This window comes from Pseudophryne corroboree, chromosome 9, assembly GCF_028390025.1.
Source record: "Pseudophryne corroboree isolate aPseCor3 chromosome 9, aPseCor3.hap2, whole genome shotgun sequence".
NCBI lineage: Eukaryota > Metazoa > Chordata > Amphibia > Anura > Myobatrachidae > Pseudophryne > Pseudophryne corroboree.
Window position 1 is genome coordinate 19,831,760 of NC_086452.1, and position 25,552 is coordinate 19,857,311.

Here is a 25,552-nt window from a genome sequence, read left to right on the forward strand (position 1 = left end):
AGAGTAGCGTCCGTCGCTCCGGCTATACAGATTAATGCTATTAAAATACAATCTCCCGCCGCAGCAGTTTAGCACATTCACACAATTGCATTAAACGAAGGCTATCTGCAAAACAGCGATTTAATAGGAGATGATTTACAAACACCACGGTAAGTAAGTTGGATTAGGATCAGAATGTTTTCATTAGACGCCTAATATTGTGTTTCTGTCCTTTTTTATTATTGAACTGGCGAAGACGACAAGTTCAACATGAAATTCCTAATTGCGCTAATGACATTTCACTGGCACAGACGCGGCCTGCGGTTCTCCAGGCTCAGGCACGGCGGATGCCCAGCGGCCACGTTTACCCGCTCCAGCCCCTGTCTGCATATAATTAAAAGCTGTGATAACGTATTATAAAAGCAACCGTTAGAGAAATGAGATACTGCTGAGAGGATTCACTTCATCCCCATTGTAACGTTGTGTTATTCAGGAGCAATCGGGGGCGTTTTTTCTTCCTGAAGAAAATAAAAGTGAATCAATACCCAAGGCGCAAACACACTTATGCAGCTGATTGAGTTAAGGAGAGCCACCTAACCCTCATAAAATACAACAGTAAACAGAAAAAAACTCAACAATAGCGCTCAGTGTAGTTTCATAAAAGATAACTAAAATAATGATACTTATAGTCCATGTAAAAAATACTGGTCTCAAGACAATTCCTCCTGTAGGGGTCCAGGGACAATCTTCTGCTCCAAATGGCGTGTCAACAGTATATGTAAACAGAAGAAATACATATCATGGTGTAGTACTTCTTAAAAGATTAGAAGTGTATTTTCGCTTTGCAAGTGTGCGATCGCCTGTGCAGCCGACGGCACAAAAAAGTTTTTGTGCAGTTTCTGAGTAGCTCAGAACTTACTCAGCCGCTGCGATCACTTCAGCCTGTCCGGGCCCGGAATTGACGTCAGACACCCGCCCTGCAAATGCTTGGACACGCCTGCGTTTTTCCAACCACTCCCAGAAAACGGTCAGTTACCACCCACAAACGCCTTCTTCCTGTCAATCTCCTTGCGATCGGCTGTGCGAATGGATTCATCGTTAAATCCATCGTCAGGCAACGATCCTCTTTGTACCCGTACGACGCGCCTGCGCATTGCAGTGCATATGCATGCGCAGTTTTGCTGAGATTTAACCTGATTGCAGCGCTGCAAAAAATAGCTAGCGTGCGATCATGTCGGAATGACCCCCATAGCTTGGAGTACTGGAGTATGTATGAGGCGCAGCAAGGTGTAGTCAGCGCCGTATCGGGCAAACATAGGCCACATCTCACAGTAACAGGGCGTCAGAGCATAAGTACAATGCACAATGCAGGACCGTAGTAAGTACCCAATACTAATATCCCACAGCAGGATGGGAAGGACAGATAACCGGCAAGGGTAGGGGAACTTGCTGAAGCTCGGGAGGGAATCAATACTTGCTGCTGGAGGGTATGGGGGAGGCAGGGGGCCTTCGGGATTACACCTCCTGCCCTATGTCTCCAAGCAGGCCAATGTCACAATATACTGGAGGTTGTCCCCCCCCCTCCCCCCTGCGGTGCATCTTAGATGCGTTGCGACTAAGACACATTTTCGGGTATTACGATGTGAAAGAGACCCCCGGCACTAGAAAAGTCACACGGGGCGTAGCGGCTCCCTCCTGACGGGCGTACCGCGTCCCATGACGTATTGAGGCTGGATGTATGAGGACGCTTCTGTATATCCCGAGGGTAGCACCTGGACTAGCACAATCATTACAGGTGTGGTATATGAGTTCAACGCTCACTGTGTCGACAGTAGAATGACGACATGGTCTGATGGCTGACACTGTGAGTGTCAACAGGGTCTCGATGTTTAACATGTCAATAGTGAGAATGGCGACAATAAAACCCAACCCTACCCCGACACGCTCACAATGTAGACGTGTATAATATTGATGTTTTGCACAGATGCGTTATAATCTGATCAAATCAGTATCAACATCGCGAGTGACGACAATGTGACATCACGCCATTGCTACTAGTAATAACAGCGATGAATTGTTAGATTTCGGGCACGTCATCTTTTCTTATCTCTGGGGATGTAGATTATATTTACTGATCAGTCGCTGAGTGTAAGAAGTCTTCAGCAACTTGCGCCTGTTACACCTCTATAAGCGACGTTACCTGCGATATCCCGTTAGGTGACATCGCAAGAGGATCCCTGTCGACAGTAACTAGGTCGACAGGTTTTTAGGTCGACATGATCTAGGTCGACAGGTCAGGAGGTCGACATGACTTTTTTGGGGGTTTTGGTGTCGTTTTCTCCGTACAGTGACTGTGAACCCCAATTAGTGCACCGTTTCCCCTCGCATGGCTCGCGAAGGTGCCTTGCTCCGCTACTGCTGCGCTCGGCACAGGTTACTATTCCCAATCGTAGTCCACGTGGATCGTTAAGTATGAAAAAGTTTTAAAAAAAGAAAAAAAATTGCGAAAAATTCATGTCGACCTGTCGACCTACAACATGTCGACCGAGAGACCCTGTCGACCTAGTTACTGTCAACCAATAGTGGTCGACCTAGACATTGTCGACCTAAGTATGGTCAACCTAGGGAGCGGATGCCATAACTCCAGTGGTCGCAATGGTGATCCCATGCTGCGTCAGATCTGCGATACCGGCGGGAGATGCCTCCTGCGACATTAGTATAATTCCGCAGCTGCTACTACACTGCATCTATCTCTGAGTCCCCCCCTAACACCAGCACAGTATAATACCTGCAGCACTGAGGACTGCAGCGTTATAATGTCTATTATATCTTATTACAGTGAGGTTGGGCTTTGGCCACATGCAAGCTGGTTACAGGTCAGACTTTATAAGCAACAAATGTAAGAATAAAACGAGCTGTGTGTGTTTGTGCCGGTTGTGGGTGTACGCAAGTCGTGGGTTCAGACCTGGAGGGGAAGCGCCCGTGATACTGGTACATCTCGTCTCTGGGCCGCGGCGAGGAAACAGATTCAGCTACAAGAGATTCTATAGATTTTATACTAAACAACAAGATCTCCGCGTAACCTGTAGATCGCTGGGCCCATGACAGCTATAGTGACAGAGAACCTATAACAGAGCAGTATATTAGGTTAAGCTGATATTAATGAGGCATGAGGAATACACAGAGATCCTGCTATGTGTGCTGCACGCGCAGTCCTATGTCACACCGCAATGCACAATCTATGACATCACTACCCAAGATCCTCCATACTTCTAGCAGCAGCTGGTCTCACATGCTGGACCGACGGTGATCTACTCTGCGCTCATCTTCCCGGGTCACTATTATGGTTACGCTTCCTTTGGGTGGGGTGTATTCCGTTGATATATTACAGCGTATGGGAGATTATTTGCAATAGGGCTAGCGACTTATCGTAAAAGGTACTTTCCACCGTCAGATGATTCACACTTACTGGACTGTGCGTTGCCCTCCTACAACTTTCACAAATACTTTAGTCTGTCCTGTCTAGTTTCCTCCGGTCCTTTCCTGCTTATTTACTCCCAAACACAACACCAAGCTACGCTTTCTATGCATGATGATATAACAGCAAGGCTAAAATGCAAAGTCCAGGCCATAAAGACAAAGTAACCCATTTAGTAAAAGTTGCAGGAAGTCACTTACAGTCCAGTCATATATGAAAGAAACGTCTAGGTGGCTACTAATACTGTAATAATGCCTGAAGCTATCAAATACAACACCAAGCCACGCTTCTATACATGATGATATAACGACATGGCTAAAATGCACGGCCCAGGCCATAAAGACAAAGTAACCATTTAGTATAACGTGCAGGAGGTCACTTACAGTCCAGTCACATATGAAAGTCATGTCTAGGTGGCTACTAATACTGTAATAATGCCTGAAGCTATCAAATACAACACCAAGCCACGCTTTCTATACATGATGATATAACAGCAAGGCTAAAATGCACAGTCCAGGCCATAAAGACAAAGTAACCCATTTAGTAAAAGTTGCAGGAGGTCACTTACAGTCCAGTCATATATGACAGTCATGTCTAGGTGGCCACTAATTCTATAATATTGCCTGAAGCTATCAAATACAACACCAAGCCACGATTCTATACATGATGATATAACGACATGGCTAAAATGCACGGCCCAGGCCATAAGAACAAAGTAACCATTTAGTATAAGGTGCAGGAGGTCACTTAAAGTCCAGTCATATATGAAAGTCATGTCTAGGTGGCTACTAATTCTATAATATTGCCTGAAGCTATCAAATACAACACCAAGCCACGCTTCTATACATGATGATATAACGACATGGCTAAAATGCACAGTCCGGGCCATAAAGACAAAGTAGCCTAATTAGTATAAGGTGCAGGAGGTCACTTACAGTCCAGTCATATGAAAGTCATGTCTAGGTGGCTAGTAATACTGCAATAATACCTGAAGCTATGAAATACCACAACAAGCTACACTTTCTATGCATGATGATATAACAGCAAAATGCACAGTCCAGGCCATAAAGACAAAGTAACCCATTTAGTAAAAGTTGCAGGAGGTCACTTACAGTCCAATCATATATGACAGTCACGTCTAGGTGGCTACTAATACTGGAATAATGCCTGAAGCTATCAGGCGTTGCAGCCTACGCACCAGCAGGTGGCAGCAAACGTACAGAACAAGAATTCCACACGTAATTCCATTACAGGCCAGAATGCTCTCCGTGTGGGCGAGATGTGAAGACTTGTGACAACTGTTTGTATATCATTGTGTTGCAAGCCGTCTCGGCAGTTTACGTTACACTCGCTTTTCAAAAACACCAAGACGAGAACATGAGGAAGTAATTCAGCAACTTCTCTGGCAGCCAGACCGCAGAAAACGTGGCATGTGCCCAGGTAGCGTCACCAGGGCCATACCCTATATATCCCAGGTTCTGGGGGGAAGGATGCGGTTACACTTGGGCAAAGGCAGGGGCGCAGCCTGTGTGTATTTCTTGCCATCAGACCAGGGATAAGTTTCCATGAACTCCAGCTCACATTTGGGACTCGGATCGCTTGTCGAGAACAAAGGTCAGATTTGATTTGTGAAACAGGCCGCATGATGTGTTTGGTTGGGCCGCGGGCCAGCAGTACACCGGTAACACTATCCTGCCGCACGCTGTGAAATGAAGGTATTCGCTAAAGAAATAAATTGAATTTTCCGCGTCCCCTCCTCTGCATCAGTCGGTACCATTCCCCAGCATGGCATTCCTGCTGCAAACCGCAAGATGGTTAAAACCACATTTTAATAAGACAATTCCAAGCCTCTGGGTAGTGTGTACTACCAGCGAGAGGGGCTGGCAGCAGCAAGGGGGGGGGGGCTCTGATGACCTTTGTGTCTTATCGCACGGAGATTACATAAAGAGACTCACCCAGCTCAATGTCCCGGATTCCCATGTATGTTTCCAGGAGGTCATCCACTTTCTTAATTGCCTTTTCCTCGAAAGCCGTGGGCTGAAAGGAAAGAGGCAGCAAAACGAGAGTCATTATCATTTATTACATTTCATCTTTGCTCCCAGGGAGGGGAGGAGGCGTAACGCAACCAGAAGCCATTTACTGTTATTACAGACAACGGGCTTGATACTGGGTCGGACGGATCCGTGTGGAAACGCGCATTAGCATCAGCTGGCAATTGCAAATACAATCACTTTGCATCCAACTCGGAATCAGGCCTCATGTCGCTTCCTGTGGTCTTGCAGATTTTACTAAACACATTCCTGTATCTTTCTGGCATCATGCTCTGTTTTTCAGCCTTGTTTTTATACAACCATGTTAGTGGATAGGGCCCAGCGTCAGCCATAAATCCATGCAGATTAGGTAACGATCCCCAGATTTCTAATGTTTTTGAAGCAATTAACGGCTTTGGTTTCTCAGTAATAAAACAGATGTATATATAATGCCCTGAAACACTTTGTAAATGGAACGTGGGCGCACGCAAGTACGGGTAATGCAGAGTCACTTACGGCTGGAGAGGTGGATGGGGGAGGGGAGGGAGAGTTCTGTAAGTGCGTTTTCACTGACCTGGACCTAAGTGAAAATGTGCCTGGACGTGTGTCTTGTGCGCCAAGTATAGCGCAGGCACCAAGTACTCGCTAATGATGACTTACAGCGTACAGGCGCCGCTATACACATATTATTTATTTTGCGCACAGCACTTTTAAGCAACGTATGCCCGATTTGCTCTGCATCAGATCCAATGTCGCAGTATTTGTCTTCTCTATGCTGGCAGCCATTGCTCAGACACATGCGCCCTCTAACGTTGTCTTCTGTGACCCCGCCTCTCGCGCCTGTTATTGGCAATAATCCGTGACTAAGGGTTTAGTAGATTCGCAATCTCCTCCATAGGAAGTAATGTGGCCTAGGGGTCATTATATTTATTAGCAGGTACATTTATAGTGGATTCATATTACGCAGCGCTTTCCAGAGAATTATAAGTCACTGAACCGGTGGAGCTTGCTATCTATATTTCCTTCCATACGCACACATACACATACGGTTATATAAACTACAGGTACGTCTTTAGAGTTTGGGGGAGGAAACTGTCAAAGTCAGAAAAATATCACGCTGCACACTGCCATATATGCACCTCATGCGTGTGCCCGCTGCACGTGCGTGCGTATACTCGCGGTCGCGTGCACTCGCGGACGCGCGGTATGCGCATGTACGGTAGAGTTTGTGTTCGTCTAGCGGGCGACTTAATCGTAACATATTTTATTCATATAATGTATTTTGTAGATTATGGTCCCTTTGATAGAATCTGAAAGTTTAGTTAATGTAGTATGTTCGGGGACAAAGAGATCCCTCTTTGTTTGATACGAAGGGTCAGACAGGGGTTACACAGTGGTGTTTAGTATCCATCGGAAGAGAATATAATTAGCAATATTCCGGTGTTGGTTTGAAGCGGATTAATCGCTCGTGCGTATAGTTATGGACATAAGAAGTTTATGGACATTTACTATATTTGCACTTTATTACCCATGCGGCGGGAAACCCAGTTTCCCACCCACCTGATCAGTTAGGAATAGTCACAGCCCACCTGTATGAACCAACCTATGACCTTTTGTTATAATGCGAAGACGAATTCCTGTGTCCAATGAACAATAAGAATGTAGGGACCATTGTACTGTATTGTGTGTAGTGTATAAAAGGACAAGCCGATCTGGGCCAGCTCTCTACTCTCTTCAACGGTTCTCATTGCTGATAATCGGGAGCTGGATATCCAGAAAGGCGCTTGCGATTGTTTCCCCTGGTGCGTAAGTTCTCTGCAACCATATTGTCTCTTATTTAATGTTATAAGCCATTCTCTCTCTCCTTCCCCCCCTTTAAATGTATTTGTATCTGTATTGTATTTTATGTGTAGTGATTCGGTTAGGTATTTTATGTTATCTTGGTAGTGTATAACTTGTATTGTATTATTCTTTTGCAATTGAACGTTCATTCTCTTCCTTAAAGGTGTTGTGACCTTAGACCGGTATTAGAGTGTTTATTATATTGCTAAGTGGTTCTCAGAGCGTCACATACGCTCATACAGCTTTTAAACTATCAAGGTTACACTGTGTTGCATTTACACCTTATCACTGCACAAGGGTTTACAGTATAAGTACATTGTATATGGTATAGTTATAAAGGTTAAACACTGTGAGCGTCAGCGCCGCTTGTGATCTCCTCGTGGTCCCGAGCGTCCGCTACGCTGATAGCGTATCATTACGTTAGTCGGCAGCCTATAGCGTGCTTGCCTTTACGCTCTAAGCCGTGAGCGAACGTGCCGCTCGTGCGTCTCATCCACGGCTAAGCGTTCGTTACGCTACGTGCGTACTCTTATGGTATTCCATACGCCAATTGCGTACTGTGTTCTTTAACCTTTTAGAGTGTTTTATACAAGGTATATTATAGGCATTGTCAATTGGGGGCTCGTCCGGGATTTCACATATCTGCACTAGGTAATTCCAGCAGACATTATCGGTCAGCAAAAGGCGGGAGGTAATATTCCTCGTAGTGCTGACCAGATAAGCGTCTGCTTCGCTTAGTAAGGAGTGCTGAAGGAATCCGGAACCAAAAGGTAGGAACAGTACGTTATTGTCTTTTAAAACCTGTTTAGTTCCTGTTTTGCGAACGTACGCATAAATACACACACCTGTATTCCTTGGTTAGTATTATTTGTCCGTATTTCATTCTCCTGATTGCCACACATTAGTGATAACGTGTTGAGACATTTGTTGTTATTAATAGTTAAAAGTAATATTTAAGGGAATAATTGTAAAAGGCACGCACACAATCTCGCCTAGAATACAAGGGAGATTTGAGTGGTGGTCAGTGAAGGATTACTGTTAAAGATCATTCACATTGATAAACGTGTAGTGTGTAACTGTGGACGTACTTGGTCTGTGTACACGTGTCCTTACAAGGGCAGGGCGTACGCAGCTGGGGTCGACGCACGGAGCGTGTATTACGCAACGGAGCGTACGGATACGCCCACATGATACAAACCGCACGATAGTATTGTTTAGTAAGCGATAAGGAAGTAACGCGAAAATAACACAAATTTATCTCAAATCCAAAAGTTTAAAAGTTAAAAGAAAAAGACTTTCTCTGTTGCAATTCTTCTGGGTTAGGCTAATACCGAATGAAAGGATTTCTGCGCAGAAATAAAAAATTAAAGTGTACATGTGGTAAGAGTGTGTGTATATATAAGATTTCTCTTTTATTACGGAAGTGGGAACCATAGGCCAGTAGAAAGAGGTACACCAGCGAGAGTGATATCGTGGGGTGGCTTGGGAGGCGTCCCTTGTTAGTCTCGACATATTAATGAGCAGTAGAATTTGCTGTACATAACAGACCAGGAGGTCACAGACCAGGAGGTCACAGACCAGGAGGTCACAGAACAAGAGGTTCAGGTACAGCAGATTAGAAGTAGAGAAGCACAACCGAAGAGGGTTGGTGCGAGACCCATATAGGCCAACAAAGCTCAAGGCTGAAGGAATTCGCAGCAGAAATTTTCGATTCCACTGATCGTTCCGCACATAAGATTAGTTGCTTGTGTGCAGATACGATTGTACCGCATGTGATTGTGTGCATTAGCGTGTCTTGAATTCAGAAGAACGCTACTTGCACATTGTTAACGTGATTTGTGTAATTTTTTTTATTTTAAGGGAAGTAGCCTGATCACTCAGGGACATTCCAGCGACTGACACTTGCTGGGGAGGGTAAGACACTCCCACACGCCCGAGCAAGTAGACGTACTTAGGTGCCCTAGGCTGGGTACGGAACCTCTGGGAACTTTGGTCGCCGTATTGGCCAGCGTGGACGGGAGTTAAGTGGGCGGACTTCGGAGCAAAACCCCCACCGCAGCCTTACCCCGAGCATCTTGGTTTTTGTAAGGGTTGCCGGAGACCCTGATTTGAAGTCAGAGGTAGTGAAAGCAGCACCTACAGAGATGGGGGCCAGTTGTTCAGGTAAGGGGCGATCAACCCAGGTTCAGGTTGATTTGGTAAACCGACCAATCGGGTCGGCAAGGTATATCATGTGTGAGAAATATGGTCATCACACAGAAATGTTGTGCAATGAATGGGAAAGGATGACTGTGCATGACGGGGAAAAGTTTCCCCGGGTAGGTAGTTTTAACCCAGAAGTGTTACAGAATTTAAGGAGAAGAGTGTGCCTGATTAAATCTTCAAAAAGGCGTATTAAACATTATGATTATTTAACATTGTGGCAACAGGAAGGTGAAATACAAAGGGGGTTGGCGCAAGCCACTGGATCTAACCCTATCAGGAAACTGATAGCCACTGCTCCCCCACCACCATACATACCTGGAGAGAAATTGGTTGCAGAGAATGGCACTCAGGGTTATGTTAAATGTGTAGAAGTTAAGGATAATGTAACCAAAGTAATTAATGCTAACACTAATCCGTGCAAGTTGTACCCTGTTTTGAACTTTCCCCAGGATTGTGACCAAGAGGATGAGCCCACAACAATATCAGCACTCTCCCTAGCAGCCACCATATCAGAAACAGCAGTAGGCACGACTCAACCCGTAAGATTAGCATCAAAGGCCCCTAGCGGAGGGACAGGTGAGGTCGTATCGACTGGTAAGTACGGCACCATGCACTACGCTGAAACCATTTCACCAAGTATTGTAGAATCTACACAGACAGATGTTATTAAACTCAATCCCGTTAAGGTAATAGCAGTGCCAAATGGGAAGACTGATACTTCAGGGGCAACCCCTATCAGAAACATCGCCATGCACTGTCCCTTTTCCCGAACGGAATTGAGGCCAATGATGTCTGAATTCCCTGATCCTAGAAAAGACTTAGCTGCATGTCAAAAGTATATTAGAGGGCTAGGAAATTCTGCAGAGCCAAATAACAAAGATTGGAGGACAGTTTTGAGGGCATGTTTACCCCCCAGTGTTGATCCGTTAAAGTTTATTGCTGATTGCAAGTTAGATGAGGAAGTACCACTAACAGATGAATATAATCAGGATAATGTAAAGAGAATCAACTTACAGTTAGGAGTATATTTTCCTGCAGTTGTAAAGTGGAATAAAATCTTTACAATAAAACAAAAAGAAGGTGAATCCACATCAGAGTATTTTCACCGGGCTCTGCAGGATATGGCTAGGTACACTGGTATAGATGACATTAAAACAAATGTACACCACAGGGAAGTAGCTGTTTCAGTATTAATGGACGGGCTAAAAGAGGTTTTAAGGAATAGAATACAAACCACTAGGCCTGATTGGAGAGGTATGTCGGTGGATGCATTGGGAGAGGCTGCTGCTGGGCATGATCGGAATATCATCAGACACAGGGAGTCACAGAGTGATAAGTTAATGGCTGTGAGCATACAGGCCCTCACTACCCGGCCACCTCAGCCTAGAACTGTGACCCCTGTGGGTAAGTCAAGAGGTATAAAATGTTATAGTTGTCACAGAGAGGGACACATGTCACGTGATTGTAAAGTAAGACCAATACAAAATTCATATCAATCCTATAGACAACGACCTGATACGAGATACTGGGATCAAGGACCGAAAGGGCGGAGTTATGAGCCACATGCAGGAGAAACAAAAAGGTATCCCCCAAGAAGAGACAGGCAAATCTCTGATAGTTCCCATCTACCCCCACCACAAGTAATTGCTGCCAGCGCGATTCAGGGAGGTCACCATACCCAATAGGGGTGTGGCCACACCTGTAATCTGCAGCCAGTGAAATTGATTGCAAGTCTTGGATGTGAACCCGAGATCAAAATTGATGTAGCTGGTAAATCATTAAATTTCCTTGTAGATACGGGGGCGGCCAAATCAGTGATAAATTCGACAGTGGGCATGAGAACCACTGGTAAAACAATTCCAGCCATGGGAGTAACGGGAGTAGTACAGCACTACCCTGTTAGCAAACCAGCAGAGATTACAATAGGGCCCTTGCATACCAAGCATTCCTTTTTGCTGGCTGCATCGGCACCGACTAATCTCCTGGGAAGAGATTTATTGTGTAAAATGGGGTGCGTCATTTATTGTACTCCTGAAGGTGTATTCTTAGACATACCTGAGAATCACGCTCAGGAAGTACGAGACATGCTAGACTCCCCATCAAAATTAATGTCACAGACCGTTATGATAAATAGGAGTTCATCCCAGGTAGAAGAAATGACATCCCAAATACCAGAGTCACTTTGGACTAAAGATGGACAAGACACTGGATTAATGGCAAACGTAGCTCCAGTAGTTGTGCAAGTAAAAGATGGTAGGATAGCTCCAAAAATCCCACAATACCCTCTGAAGCCAGAGGTGGAGTTAGGAGTATACCCCGTAATAGAGCGCTTGCTACAACAGGGCATTCTGGTAAGAACATCCAGCACTGCCAATAGTCCCATCTTCACTGTGAAAAAGAGTGGGGGGAGGGGTTACAGGCTAGTGCAGGATCTAAGGGGGATTAACAAAATAGTTGAGAGTCAGTTCCCCGTAGTGCCAAATCCAGCTGTCATCCTTATGCAAACCCCTCCCACTGCGAAATTTTTCACTGTTATTGACCTCTGCTCCGCCTTCTTCTCGGTACCTCTGCACCCTGACAGCCAATATTTGTTTGCATTCACATACAGAGGAGTCCAATACACATGGACTCGATTACCACAAGGTTTCATAGACAGCCCAAGTATATTTTCACAGGCTTTGCATGATTGTTTACAGTCTTTCCAACCAGAGAGTGGATCAGTATTGATACAGTATGTGGATGATTTACTACTATGTTCAGATTCACTGGAAGCGTCCCTGAAAGATACGAAACAGCTCCTGTTTCATCTTTCAGACACAGGACACAAGGTTTCCAAAGACAAGTTGCAATTATGCCAGACTAAAGTAAAATATCTGGGACACTGTCTGACACAAGGACTGAGACACCTGACCGCTGATAGAATTCAAGCAATTCGAGACATGACTCTGCCACAAACCCAGCAACAGATCAGAACGTTTCTAGGAATGTGTGGGTATTGCCGTAACTGGATCCCAGGTTTTTCCATTCTAGCATTACCTTTGCAGGAGATGGTCTCATCAAACAAACCTGATCGGATTTCGCATATAGACGAATCCGATATGGCATTTGACAGAGTTTTACACAGTGCCTAACGCAGGCACCAGCATTAGGTATGCCAGACTATGGGAAACCCTTTGAGCTGTACGGAACAGAAAGTGCTGGTTGCGCGGCAGGCGTCCTAACCCAAAAGCACGGTGATGCCAGCAGGCCGGTAGCATACTACAGCGCTCAGCTAGATACGGTAGCGCGATCCCTCCCCACATGCTTGCGAAGTGTTGCAGCGATAGCATTACTAGTTACAAAAAGCGAAGATGTAGTGCTAGGACACAACCTCACAATCCATACACCGCATGCAGTGTCAGCCTTGCTGAATTCTGCCCAAACCAGGCACGTCTCATCAGCGCGGTTTACAAGATGGTAATTGGCATTAATGGCCCCCGTAAACATCACCATAAAGAGATGCAGTGCATTAAATCCTGCAACGTATCTCCCAGGTGTGCCTGGACAGGCACAAAGGGTGGAGGATGAGAGTGATGGGGAAGGAGGATTTAATACAGGAGATGACATGCATGATTGTATGGAGTATTTGACCCAAAATTTCACGGCAAGGCCTGACATCAGTGACAACCCACTGGAAGATGTAGATCTTACTTTCTACACTGACGGTAGTTGTCACAGACAGACGGACTCGGGAGACTTGTGTACTGGATACGCAGTCGTAGATGACCAAGGCACCATAGAAGCAGAACCGCTAGGCCCACCTCACTCAGCCCAGGTTGCTGAACTGGTTGCCCTAACCAGAGCATGTGAATTGGCTAAGGGCAAGTCAGCCAATATCTACACTGATTCTAGATACGCCTTCGGGGTAGTCCATGATTTCGGAGCCCTATGGCGCCTCAGAAATTTCATGACGGCAGCTGGTACACCGGTAGCGCATGCAGCTCACATCAAAAGGCTTCTAACAGCGATACAGGAACCCGACAGAGTGGCTGTTATCAAGTGTAAAGCACATACTGTCACAACTGAGGGCCTGAGCTGATGGGAGGCAGCCTCAGTTGTAGGGGCTGAGATGTACCGGAACCTGGGAGGTTGTATCAGACCCCTGGACATGTAAGTAACATGAATAATAACTGCCCGAAGGCGTGACCACGACAACTTGGATAAAAGTCAATGATGTTTATTATGACAACTCCGCAACATAGCAGCAGTAAAAGAAAACGTAAAAAGTCAGCAAAGAATAAATACAGTTCCTGGGTACTACAGGATGGCAGGAGCCACAGGGCACTGGTAGTGTGAGATAGTTCTTATGATCTTCTAGATGGAAAGTCCTTACCAGGCCCGACTGTAGCAATGGAGATAACCCAGGATTGTGCCAGCTGGTGTTCCAGGAAAAGCTGGGTTGCTGAAGATAAAACAGCTGCTGTGGATACTGGCTGGAACCAGACTGTTGTTAGCACGGAGTGGATACTGGCTGGAACCAGTTAAATAATAAATGAACTTGGGAGCGAAGAAATAATAATACCGGTGGAGAGTGGTAAAGTGTAGAAAGGACACCGGCCCTTTAAGGGAAGCTGTACTCTGCTGGAAGCTGAGCTGGAAGCAGGTAATGTTGTAGCTGGAAACAGATGAATCCACAATGGATTGGAGAGTCAGGCTACACCGCAGGTGGAATGCTGGTGCGGGTCTCTATGGTGGAAGTCTTGAGACAGGAGCTGGAACCTGGAAGACAATCACAGGAGAGAGACAAACAGGAACTAGGTTTGACAACCAAAGCACTGACGCCTTCCTTGCTCAGGCACAGTGTATTTATACCTGCAGCAAGGAAGGGATTGGCTAGGCAATTATGCAGATTATCAATACTGAGAACAGATTGGTGGAAATGATCAGCTGACAGAATCCAAGATGGCTGCGCCCATGCAGACACTTGGAGGGAAGTTTGGTTTGTAATCCATGTGGTAATGAAAACAGTAATGGCGGCGCCGGCCACCGGAGACAGGAGGCGCCAGGCTGACAGATGCACATCCAACCACGCGGACACAGCGGAGGCCGCGGCTGACGTAATCGCCACTCAGACACTCTGCATGCAGAAGTTCAGGGACGGCGGCGGAGGCCGCGGGAGACGCCATGCCAGGTGTAATATGGCGTTTACTGTGACAGCGTCCCAGAGTGACAGGAGAGGATACAGGAATGTACACATCAGGATAACAGATGGGATCCGGTCCTGGAGCGCTGAGCCAGCCTTAGGAGGCATCTGATGGGTAAGAAATGGCGTCCAGATACCCGGATCGTGACAGCACCCCCCCCCCCCCCCCTTTAGGAGTGGCCCCAGGACACTTCTTTGGCTTTTGAGGAAACTTGGAATGGAATCTCCGGACCAAGGCAGGAGCATGGACATCAGAAGCATTGGTCCATGAACGTTCCTCAGGACCATAACCCTTCCAGTCAATAAGATATTGTAGTTGACCGTAACGGTGACGTGAGTCCAGGATCTTGGCCACTTCATACTCAACGCCTCGTTGAGTTTGGACTTTCGGAGTTGGAGGAAGTGAGGAATGAAACCGATTCAAGATCAGCGGTTTCAACAGGGAAACATGGAATGTCCTGGGTATTTTTAAGAAGGGAGGCAACTGAAGTCTGTAAGCAACAGGATTGATGACTTGTTCAATCTTGAAAGGACCGATATAGCGAGGTGCAAACTTCATACTGGGAACTCTTAACCTCAAATTCTTCGTGGATAACCATACCCGATCACCCACCTTGAGAGCAGGAACTGCTCGACGCTTCTTATCCGCAAACTTCTTGTACCTGAACGATGCCTTGAGCAGAGCTGATCGTACGCTCTTCCAGATATTGGCAAACTGATGCAAGGTGATATCCACTGCGGGAACAGAAGTTGCTGGAAGCGGTTGGAACTCAGGGACTTTAGGGTGGAATCCAAAGTTAGTGAAGAATGGTGTTGAAGCAGATGAAGAATGATACTGGTTGTTATGACAGAACTCGGCCCAGGGAAGTAATTGAACCCAGTCATCTTGAGAGGAGGACACATAGATGCGGAGGAAGGCCTCCAAGTCCTGATTCACCCTCTCCGTTTGACCATTGGTCTGAGGATGGTAAGCCGTGGAAAACTTTAGCTTGACTTGAAGGACTTGACATAAACTTCGCCAGAATTTGGCTGTGAATTGAACTCCTCGATCTGAGATAATTTCTTCAGGAAGACCGTGGAGTCGGAAGATCTCTTGTATGAATACTTGAGCCAACTTGGAAGCTGACGGAAGACCGGTGAGAGGAATGAAGTGTGCCATCTTGGTGAACCGGTCAACTACCACCCAGATGGTATTGAACTTGTTGCACATGGGTAAGTCTGTAATGAAATCCATCGACAAGTGGGTCCAGGGTCGACGGGGAACGGATAGTGGAACCAGTTGCCCCGCAGGCGACTGGCGGGATACTTTATGTTGGGCACACTTTGGGCAAGATGCAATAAACTCCAAGACGTCCTTTTTCAGAGTTGGCCACCAATAGGACCTAGAGATAAACTCCAGGGTTTTTTGGATACCTGTATGTCCGGCAAAACGGGAAGCATGGGCCCAATGCATGAGCTTCTTCCTTAGCATCGGCTTCACAAAACTTTTCCCTGATGGGGGCGTAGAGTCCATCCCTACCGTGGAGAATGCCAACGGATTTATAATAGGATGCTTGTCTGAAGACTCTGACTCATTTTCTTGCTCCCATGAGCGGGAAAGGGCATCGGCCTTGCGATTCTGAGAGCCCGGACAGAACTGGAGTTTAAAGTCGAACCTGGAAAAGAAAAGTGCCCATCTGGCCTGACGAGGGTTGAGACATTGTGCGCCCTTCAGGTATAAAAGGTTCTTGTGGTCTGTAAGTATGGTGATTGAATGAGAAGCTCCCTCCAACAGATACCTCCACTCTTCTAGAGCGAGCTTGATGGCTAGCAACTCCTGGTCGCCAATGGCATAGTTGCGCTCAGCTGGGGAGAACTTCCGGGAGAAGAAACTGCAAGGGTGTAAATGGCCATCTTTAGCCCTCTGAGATAACACCGCTCCTACTCCAACGGAGGAGGCATCCACCTCTAAGATGAAAGGAGAGTCGATGTCAGGCTGTTTCAGAACAGGCGCAGAGATGAACCTTTGTTCTAAAAGATGAAATGCTTGCATGGCTTCTTCAGACCACTTGGACGGGTTAGCACCCTTCTTAGTGAAAGCAGTAATAGGCGCCACAATGGTGGAAAAGTCTCGTATAAACTTTCGGTAATAGTTGGCGAACCCTAAGAACCTCTGGACCCCTTTGAGGGTTAAGGGTACCGGCCAACTTTGGATTGCTTGTAGTTTCTCAGGATCCATCTCTAGTCCGGAACCGGACACAATGTACCCTAGAAACGGAATGGACTTGACTTCAAAGACGCATTTTTCTAATTTGCAATAGAGATGATTGACACGGAGACGGGACAGAACCTCTTTAACCCAAAAACGATGTTCCTCTAAATCGTTGGCAAAAATGAGGATATCGTCTAGATAGACCACGACATGACGGTATAGAATGTCTCTGAAGATCTCATTGACAAAATGCTGGAAGACAGCTGGAGCATTGCTCAATCCGAAGGGCATGACGAGGTACTCATAATGTCCGTCACGGGTGTTAAAGGCGGTCTTCCACTCGTCACCCTCACGGATCCGGATGAGATTGTATGCACCTCGCAAGTCCAGCTTTGTAAAGATGGTAGCTCCGCTAACTCTGTCAAAGAGCTCAGTAATCAGGGGTAAAGGATAACGGTTCTTGATGGTAATGTCGTTCAAACCTCTGTAGTCGATGCACGGCCGCAGACCACCATCTTTCTTTTTTACAAAAAAGAAGCCTGCGCCGGCTGGAGAAGAAGAAGGTCGAATGAACCCCTTTGCTAGGTTCTCTTTAATATATTCCTCCATAGAATGCGTCTCAGGCAGAGACAACGGATAAGTTCGGCCTCGAGGTGGAACCTTCCCTGGAACGAGATCAATCGGACAGTCCCATTCTCTATGAGGAGGAAGGATATCAGCAGAAGCTTTACTGAACACATCCGTGAAATCTTGATATGGAGGAGGTGGAACATCAGACGACCTGGGGGAGGAAGAACAGACAGGCAATACTTTAAACAAACATGTCTCAGCACAGGAGGAACCCCATGCCAGGATTTGCGTAGTCGTCCAATCAATTGTAGGATTGTGAAGACGGAGCCATGGAAGGCCCAGGACCACAGGATGTGTGGCTCTTGGAATCACTAAAAAAGAAATAAGTTCGGAATGAAGAACTCCCACTCTCAGACGAACTGGTAGAGTCCTTAAAGAAATAACTGCATCAAAAATTTTGCTGCCATCCACGGCAGTTAAAGAAATGGACGAAGGAAGTCTCTCGGTGGGTAGGGACCACCGTTTAACATAGGCTTCGGTAATAAAGTTCCCAGCTGCTCCGGAATCAAGGAGGGCAATGACGTTCCGATAACGTTGAGCAACTTGAAGCGAGACTGGGAGATTACAATCTTGAGGAGATGGAGAGGAGATCATTACTCCTAGCCGGCCCTCTCCTTGGCGAGCTAGGATTTGGAGTTTCCCGGACGTTTGGGACAGGCATTAATGGTGTGAGACGGAGCTGCACAATAGAGACAGAGAAACTCGGAGAGACGTCTTCGGCGCTCAGCAGGAGTTAAACGGGAACGGCCAAGTTGCATGGGCTCATCTTTAGATGGTGACAGTTGACGAGGAGGAGGAGCAGAAGATTTTGGAGCAGATGATCTTCCACGCTCAGTTGCTCTCTCTCTGAAACGTAAATCAACTTTCGTGCAGAGTGAGATTAGCTCATCTAAGTTAGAAGGTAAGTCTCTGGTAGCTAACTCATCTTTAATACGCTCAGATAAGCCATGCCAGAATGCAGCATACAGGGCCTCGTCGTTCCATGCCAGTTCGGATGCCAGGATCTGGAACTGTATCAGATATTGTCCTACAGTACGTGACCCCTGGCGTAAACGGAGAATCTCGGATGAAGCTGAGGTTACCCGGCCTGGCTCGTCGAAGATGCGCCTGAATGTTGACACGAAGGCAGTGTAGGAAGATAGCAGGGTGTCGGACCTCTCCCATAACGGTGATGCCCAATCAAGGGCTGAGCCACTGAGAAGAGAAATAATGTAGGCAATTTTTGTACGGTCACTGGGAAAATTGCCAGGTTGTAGCTCAAACTGAATCTCACACTGGTTGAGAAATCCCCTGCAGAATCTTGGAGATCCGTCAAATTTTGCTGGCGTTGGAAGATGAAGACGTGGAGCAGAAATGGGTAAGGTGGGTGGGGTTATAGCTGGAGTCACTGTGGTTGACGCACCAGACGCGCCTGATCCACGGAGAGTTGTCTGAATCCCATCCAGCCGAGTAGAGAGATCCTGGAGACAGCGGATGATGTGGCCCTGTGCAGCCTCCTGATGTTCTAGTCGGGCTGCCAGTTCTTGCATCGGCCTGGCCGCTTGATCCTGGTCTCCGGCTGGATTCATTAGGTCAGTGCTTACTGTCACAACTGAGGGCCTGAGCTGACGGGAGGCAGCCTCAGTTGTAGGGGCTGAGATGTACCGGAACCTGGGAGGTTGTATCAGACCCCTGGACATGTAAGTAACATGAATAATAACTGCCCGAAGGCGTGACCACGACAACTTGGATAAAAGTCAATGATGTTTATTATGACAACTCCGCAACACAGCAGCAGTAAAAGAAAACGTAAAAAGTCAGCAAAGAATAAATACAGTTCCTGGGTACTACAGGATGGCAGGAGCCACAGGGCACTGGTAGTGTGAGATAGTTCTTATGATCTTCTAGATGGAAAGTCCTTACCAGGCCCGACTGTAGCAATGGAGATAACCCAGGATTGTGCCAGCTGGTGTTCCAGGAAAAGCTGGGTTGCTGAAGATAAAACAGCTGCTGTGGATACTGGCTGGAACCAGACTGTTGTTAGCACGGAGTGGATACTGGCTGGAACCAGTTAAATAATAAATGAACTTGGGAGCGAAGAAATAATAATACCGGTGGAGAGTGGTAAAGTGTAGAAAGGACACCGGCCCTTTAAGGGAAGCTGTACTCTGCTGGAAGCTGAGCTGGAAGCAGGTAATGTTGTAGCTGGAAACAGATGAATCCACAATGGATTGGAGAGTCAGGCTACACCGCAGGTGGAATGCTGGTGCGGGTCTCTATGGTGGAAGTCTTGAGACAGGAGCTGGAACCTGGAAGACAATCACAGGAGAGAGACAAACAGGAACTAGGTTTGACAACCAAAGCACTGACGCCTTCCTTGCTCAGGCACAGTGTATTTATACCTGCAGCAAGGAAGGGATTGGCTAGGCAATTATGCAGATTATCAATACTGAGAACAGATTGGTGGAAATGATCAGCTGACAGAATCCAAGATGGCTGCGCCCATGCAGACACTTGGAGGGAAGTTTGGTTTGTAATCCATGTGGTAATGAAAACAGTAATGGCGGCGCCGGCCACCGGAGACAGGAGGCGCCAGGCTGACAGATGCACATCCAACCACGCGGACACAGCGGAGGCCGCGGCTGACGTAATCGCCACTCAGACACTCTGCATGCAGAAGTTCAGGGACGGCGGCGGAGGCCGCGGGAGACGCCATGCCAGGTGTAATATGGCGTTTACTGTGACAGCGTCCCAGAGTGACAGGAGAGGATACAGGAATGTACACATCAGGATAACAGATGGGATCTGGTCCTGGAGCGCTGAGCCAGCCTTAGGAGGCATCTGATGGGTAAGAAATGGCGTCCAGATACCCGGATCGTGACACATACATATAGTCAAGACCCAGTATCACTTGGTAACAGCCGAGCAGACGAAGCTGCTAAATTAGCAGCAGGTACCCCCAGACAGACAGACACCACACAACTGATGGTATTTAATACCGTCAACACACAGAAATTGTGTGAAATGCAAAATTTGTGTTCCACACAGGAAAAGGCAGTTTGGAGGGCAAAGGGATATGGCCAGGAGTCCTCAGGACTCTGGACAGATGGACAGGGTAAACCAGTGGCACCCAGAGCATACCTTCCAAGTTTAGCGGAAGCAGCACACGGGCTGACTCATCTAGGCAAGGAAGGGATGTGCAAGTTGGTAAGAGCATATTGGTGCGCCCCAGGATTTTCTTCCCATGCGGGAAAGAGAGCAATGTCATGCCTCACCTGTTTGAGGAAGAATATCGGAAAGGCAATACCAACAGAACCATCTCATATCCCACCTACAGGCGGTCCTTTTCAGGTAATACAGATTGATTTCATACAATTACCCCCTTGTCGAAATTTGAAGTATGTACTAGTTTGTATAGATGTGTTTTCAAATTGGGTCGAAGCATTTCCTGCGGCCACAAATACCGCAATGTTTACTGCTAAGAAAATTGTACAGGAATTTGTGTGTAGATACGGTATCCCTAGAATAATTGAAAGTGATAGGGGTACCCATTTTACAGGTGATGTCTTTCAAGGAATGTGTAAGTTGATGGGAATTGATAGTAAGCTACACACTCCGTACCGCCCCCAGGCGAGTGCGAAGGTAGAAAGAGTGAACAGCACTATTAAAAATAAATTGAGCAAAGTTATGGCAGAAACAGGATTGACATGGCCAGAAGCTTTGCCCATTGTATTATACAGCATCAGAACCACTCCCAGGTCCCCTCTCAATCTGTCCCCTTTTGAAATTCTGTTTGGTCGACAACCGCATGTCATGATTAACCCTCAGGATGATTTGAAGTGTAACAATGAAGTGACTGTAAAGTATTTGGTTAAGATGAGTAAACAGCTAAGGAATCAGAATGATAATTTGAAGTTAGTGATTCCTGATCTGCCAGATAGTAATTGTCATGACATTGAACCTGGGGATTATGTAATGATACGGAATTTTCTACGCTCAGGTTGCCTTATTGACAGATGGGAAGGACCATACCAAGTCTTATTGATTAGCACGACAGCATTGAAGGTTGCCGAGAGAGAGACTTGGGTTCATTCGTCCCATTGTAAGAAGGTTGCTGATCCAGAGAGGTCCCGTGATAAAGAACAGACGGTAGAGGAAGTTGTATCACTGGAGTGTCTGTTTCAGGAGGACTGAGACGGCACCTGAGCATTGAGAATAATAAGATCGGAGGCAGTTGTCGATTCCCTGTTCCCTTTTATTGTTTTTCTCCACTTCCCATCCCATCTCCCTCAATTGTTTCTTTCCCCCTTCTCATTCTTCTCCATTTCCTCCTATAAGATGGACTTGCCCCAAGAGACTGTGATCCGGATTTTCCTGTTGACCATGATGTTGACCAGAGCAGTCTGTTCCGGTGAGAGTACCATGGAGGTCGAGAGAGGTTCTGGAATGGGTTCTGATGACAGAGATGGAGGCGTAGATTCCCAAGAACAACATAATCACCGAGTAAAGGCGAGTATCAGAAAACGATCTGGTAGCATTGACAATAGAAGAAATTGTGAAGGATTGTTAGCTGAAGAGAACTGTATTTGTAGACTCTGTGACAGTGTAGTTGAGGATGGGTGTATCAAGAAATGTCAGTCCAGTTTTAATATCCACATGGACCGGCATCCATTGAGTGACTATCATTCCTTAGTGGGTAAAGTGTTAAATCAGACAGATTGTTGGGTATGCTCTCAAGTACCTCAAGGCCATAGCAAATCAGGATTAGTACCATTCCCTTTAACTATAGGGGAGGTACTTGAGCTAAGTGGTGGGAGGCCGGTGGACAGGAGGTTTAATATCTCCAGTCCTCCTAGTTTGAAGCTCCACCAATATCATGTGGATAGATCCCTAGTATGTTTTAACATTTCCAACCCCCGAAAGCCGGGAAATTGGAAAGTGTCATGGAATAACCAAACCATGACCTTTTCATACAGAGCCGATAGAATGCCTACAGATACAGAACTTATACGCCACATAGCCGGTAGTGGAAAATATTTCCGATATAGGTATACCCTAGGAAGTAGGACCATGAGAGTTGGAGAGGTATCACCAGGATACTGTGCACATATCGTACAAACTGATACGTGTACTAAACAGATGGGAGAATTAGGGTTAGGAGATTTCATATGGAAAATGTGTAATATGGTAATGTCCTACTCCGTCCCATATGTTCTCCCCGATGATGCATACTTCATATGCGGGAGAAAGGCGTATAAGTGGCTTGCCCCAAACTCAGAAGGGTTATGTTATATTGGAAAAGTACTGCCTGAGGTAATGACCATATCCCACACTAAAATGAAGGATATTCACCGCAGTGCCCAACTCCTTATACTCACACTCATTACGAGCACATCGTTAAACGGCACCTGATAGAAAGAACAGAGCATCCGGCCTCTGACCTGATCAATGAATCCACCGGGATTCAATTCCTAATCGCGTTAGATATCACTCGTACCGCCAGAGGAGTGATAAATTATAAATATATATCTGCGCTTGCAAATTTATTAGACAATATCACTGAAATGTATGATGACACATTCAGGTATACCGGAAGGGAGCTCCAAGCTTATAAAACAGAACTGGTTCAGCATAGGATGATTCTCAATTATCTCACAGCTGTGACAGGCGGGTATTGTGTTACCCTAGCGACTCAGTATGGAATAAAGTGCTGCACATATATTACAAACAGCACCGAGGACCCGGTCGAGGTCATAGACAAAAAGATGGATGACATTTTGCAATTAAAATGGGAGTTCCGAAGGAAACACAATCTCACCCTTGCCGCTGTGGGTAATGAGCTGACCAGTTGGGTGTCATGGTTGAACCCACGAAATTGGTTCTCTGGTTTAGGAGAATGGACCCAAGGTATTATCATGGATGTAGGGAAATTTCTTTTGTGTATTCTGGGTGTCATCATATTGGTCGGTCTGATATTTAGATGCGTTCGGGTTTTAACAAAGTGTAAACGTAGCGCCCGAGTGATGAGTTTAAGAAGTGAAGATACTGTAATAACAATGACTGATTTGATTTACGACACAACGATAGAGACAATGTTGTGATGAAAATGTGATTCCACGGTCCGTTTCTTTCACCCGTTTCTCCTTTGTTTTCCTCCAAGGTAAAAAGACATCCGCTTGGAAGAAGAATTTGACAACCTTTTACACAGACAACTGATGGACTATGCCATAGACCCCCCATATCCCTAGTAACTTTAATTTTACGCTAGCCCAACACTTTTTGTAAGTCTATGGACATTGAAAAAGCTTTTTGCACACCGTTTATAGCAAAAGCATCGGGAGACTACAGTCAACATGTACATCGAGACAAGACAAGACACAAGACAAGACCTCAATCGGCAAATGTATATTAAACTCACATAGTTTATCACTGCATTTACCATAATTGTTCTTTATCTTCATCTCTACAACCTTCAGGTAATAACACACATAGTCGATAGGGAATATAGGCACAGATATCAGCACTCACATATTCCCCCATTCATGTATCATCAACTAAAATGTGCTCCCCCATTTTGTTGCAACCAAAAGCTGAAGAGAGCTCGGTAAAGTTTGACAGCCCATCCACAGACCCGTACCACGGGATAAGAAGGAATTCAAATGTATACTTCGCAATACCTCGAAGCTTGATTTAAAACACGTATGGCACGATGATACATGACCCCCCCAAACATGGATTCATACACACATGCTTCTGCTATCTCACTAGGTCATACCCTTTTCCTACCTTCTCCTCTCCTCCCCTACCCAATCATAGAAATGTATTATACATGACATATATTTTTCTCTTTTTGAACTGTTTTAGGAAGTGGCAGTTATTGGTGACTGCCAAAGGGTGGACTGTCAAAGTCAGAAAAATATCACGCTGCACACTGCCATATATGCACCTCATGCGTGTGCCCGCTGCACGTGCATGAGCCCTCCCGTGCGTGCGTATACTCGCGGTCGCGTGCACTCGCGGACGCGCGGTATGCGCATTTACGGTAGAGTTTGTGTTCGTCTAGCGGGCGACTCAATCGTAACATATTTTATTCATATAATGTATTTTGTAGATTATGGTCCCTTTGATAGAATCTGAAAGTTTAGTTAATGTAGTATGTTCGGGGACAAAGAGATCCCTCTTTGTTTGATACGAAGGGTCAGACAGGGGTTACACAGTGGTGTTTAGTATCCATCGGAAGAGAATATAATTAGCAATATTCCGGTGTTGGTTTGAAGCGGATTAATCGCTCGTGCGTATAGTTATGGACATAAGAAGTTTATGGACATTTACTATATTTGCACTTTATTACCCATGCGGCGGGAAACCCAGTTTCCCACCCACCTGATCAGTTAGGAATATTCACAGCCCACCTGTATGAACCAACCTATGACCTTTTGTTATAATGCGAAGACGAATTCCTGTGTCCAATGAACAATAAGAATGTAGGGACCATTGTACTGTATTGTGTGTAGTGTATAAAAGGACAAGCCGATCTGGGCCAGCTCTCTACTCTCTTCAACGGTTCTCATTGCTGATAATCAGGAGCTGGATATCCAGAAAGGCGCTTGCGATTGTTTCCCCTGGTGCGTAAGTTCTCTGCAACCATATTGTCTCTTATTTAATGTTATAAGCCATTCTCTCTCTCCTTCCCCCCCTTTAAATGTATTTGTATCTGTATTGTATTTTATGTGTAGTGATTCGGTTAGGTATTTTATGTTATCTTGGTAGTGTATAACTTGTATTGTATTATTCTTTTGCAATTGAACGTTCATTCTCTTCCTTAAAGGTGTTGTGACCTTAGACCGGTATTAGAGTGTTTATTATATTGCTAAGTGGTTCTCAGAGCGTCACATACGCTCATACAGCTTTTAAACTATCAAGGTTACACTGTGTTGCATTTACACCTTATCACTGCACAAGGGTTTACAGTATAAGTACATTGTATATGGTATAGTTATAAAGGTTAAACACTGTGAGCGTCAGCGCCGCTTGTG

General features: G+C 45.9%; 1 protein-coding gene across 1 annotated transcript in view; it reads right to left on the reverse strand.

Annotated features, from left to right (window-relative positions):
• Positions 1-25,552, reverse strand: part of GIPC2 (GIPC PDZ domain containing family member 2) — a 142,501-nt gene that overhangs the window by 7,416 nt on the left and 109,533 nt on the right. The window contains exon 5 of the mRNA XM_063939011.1: positions 5,413-5,494. Within this exon, the coding sequence (XP_063795081.1) occupies positions 5,413-5,494 (82 nt within the window). The remainder of the gene's footprint in view (positions 1-5,412; positions 5,495-25,552) is intronic.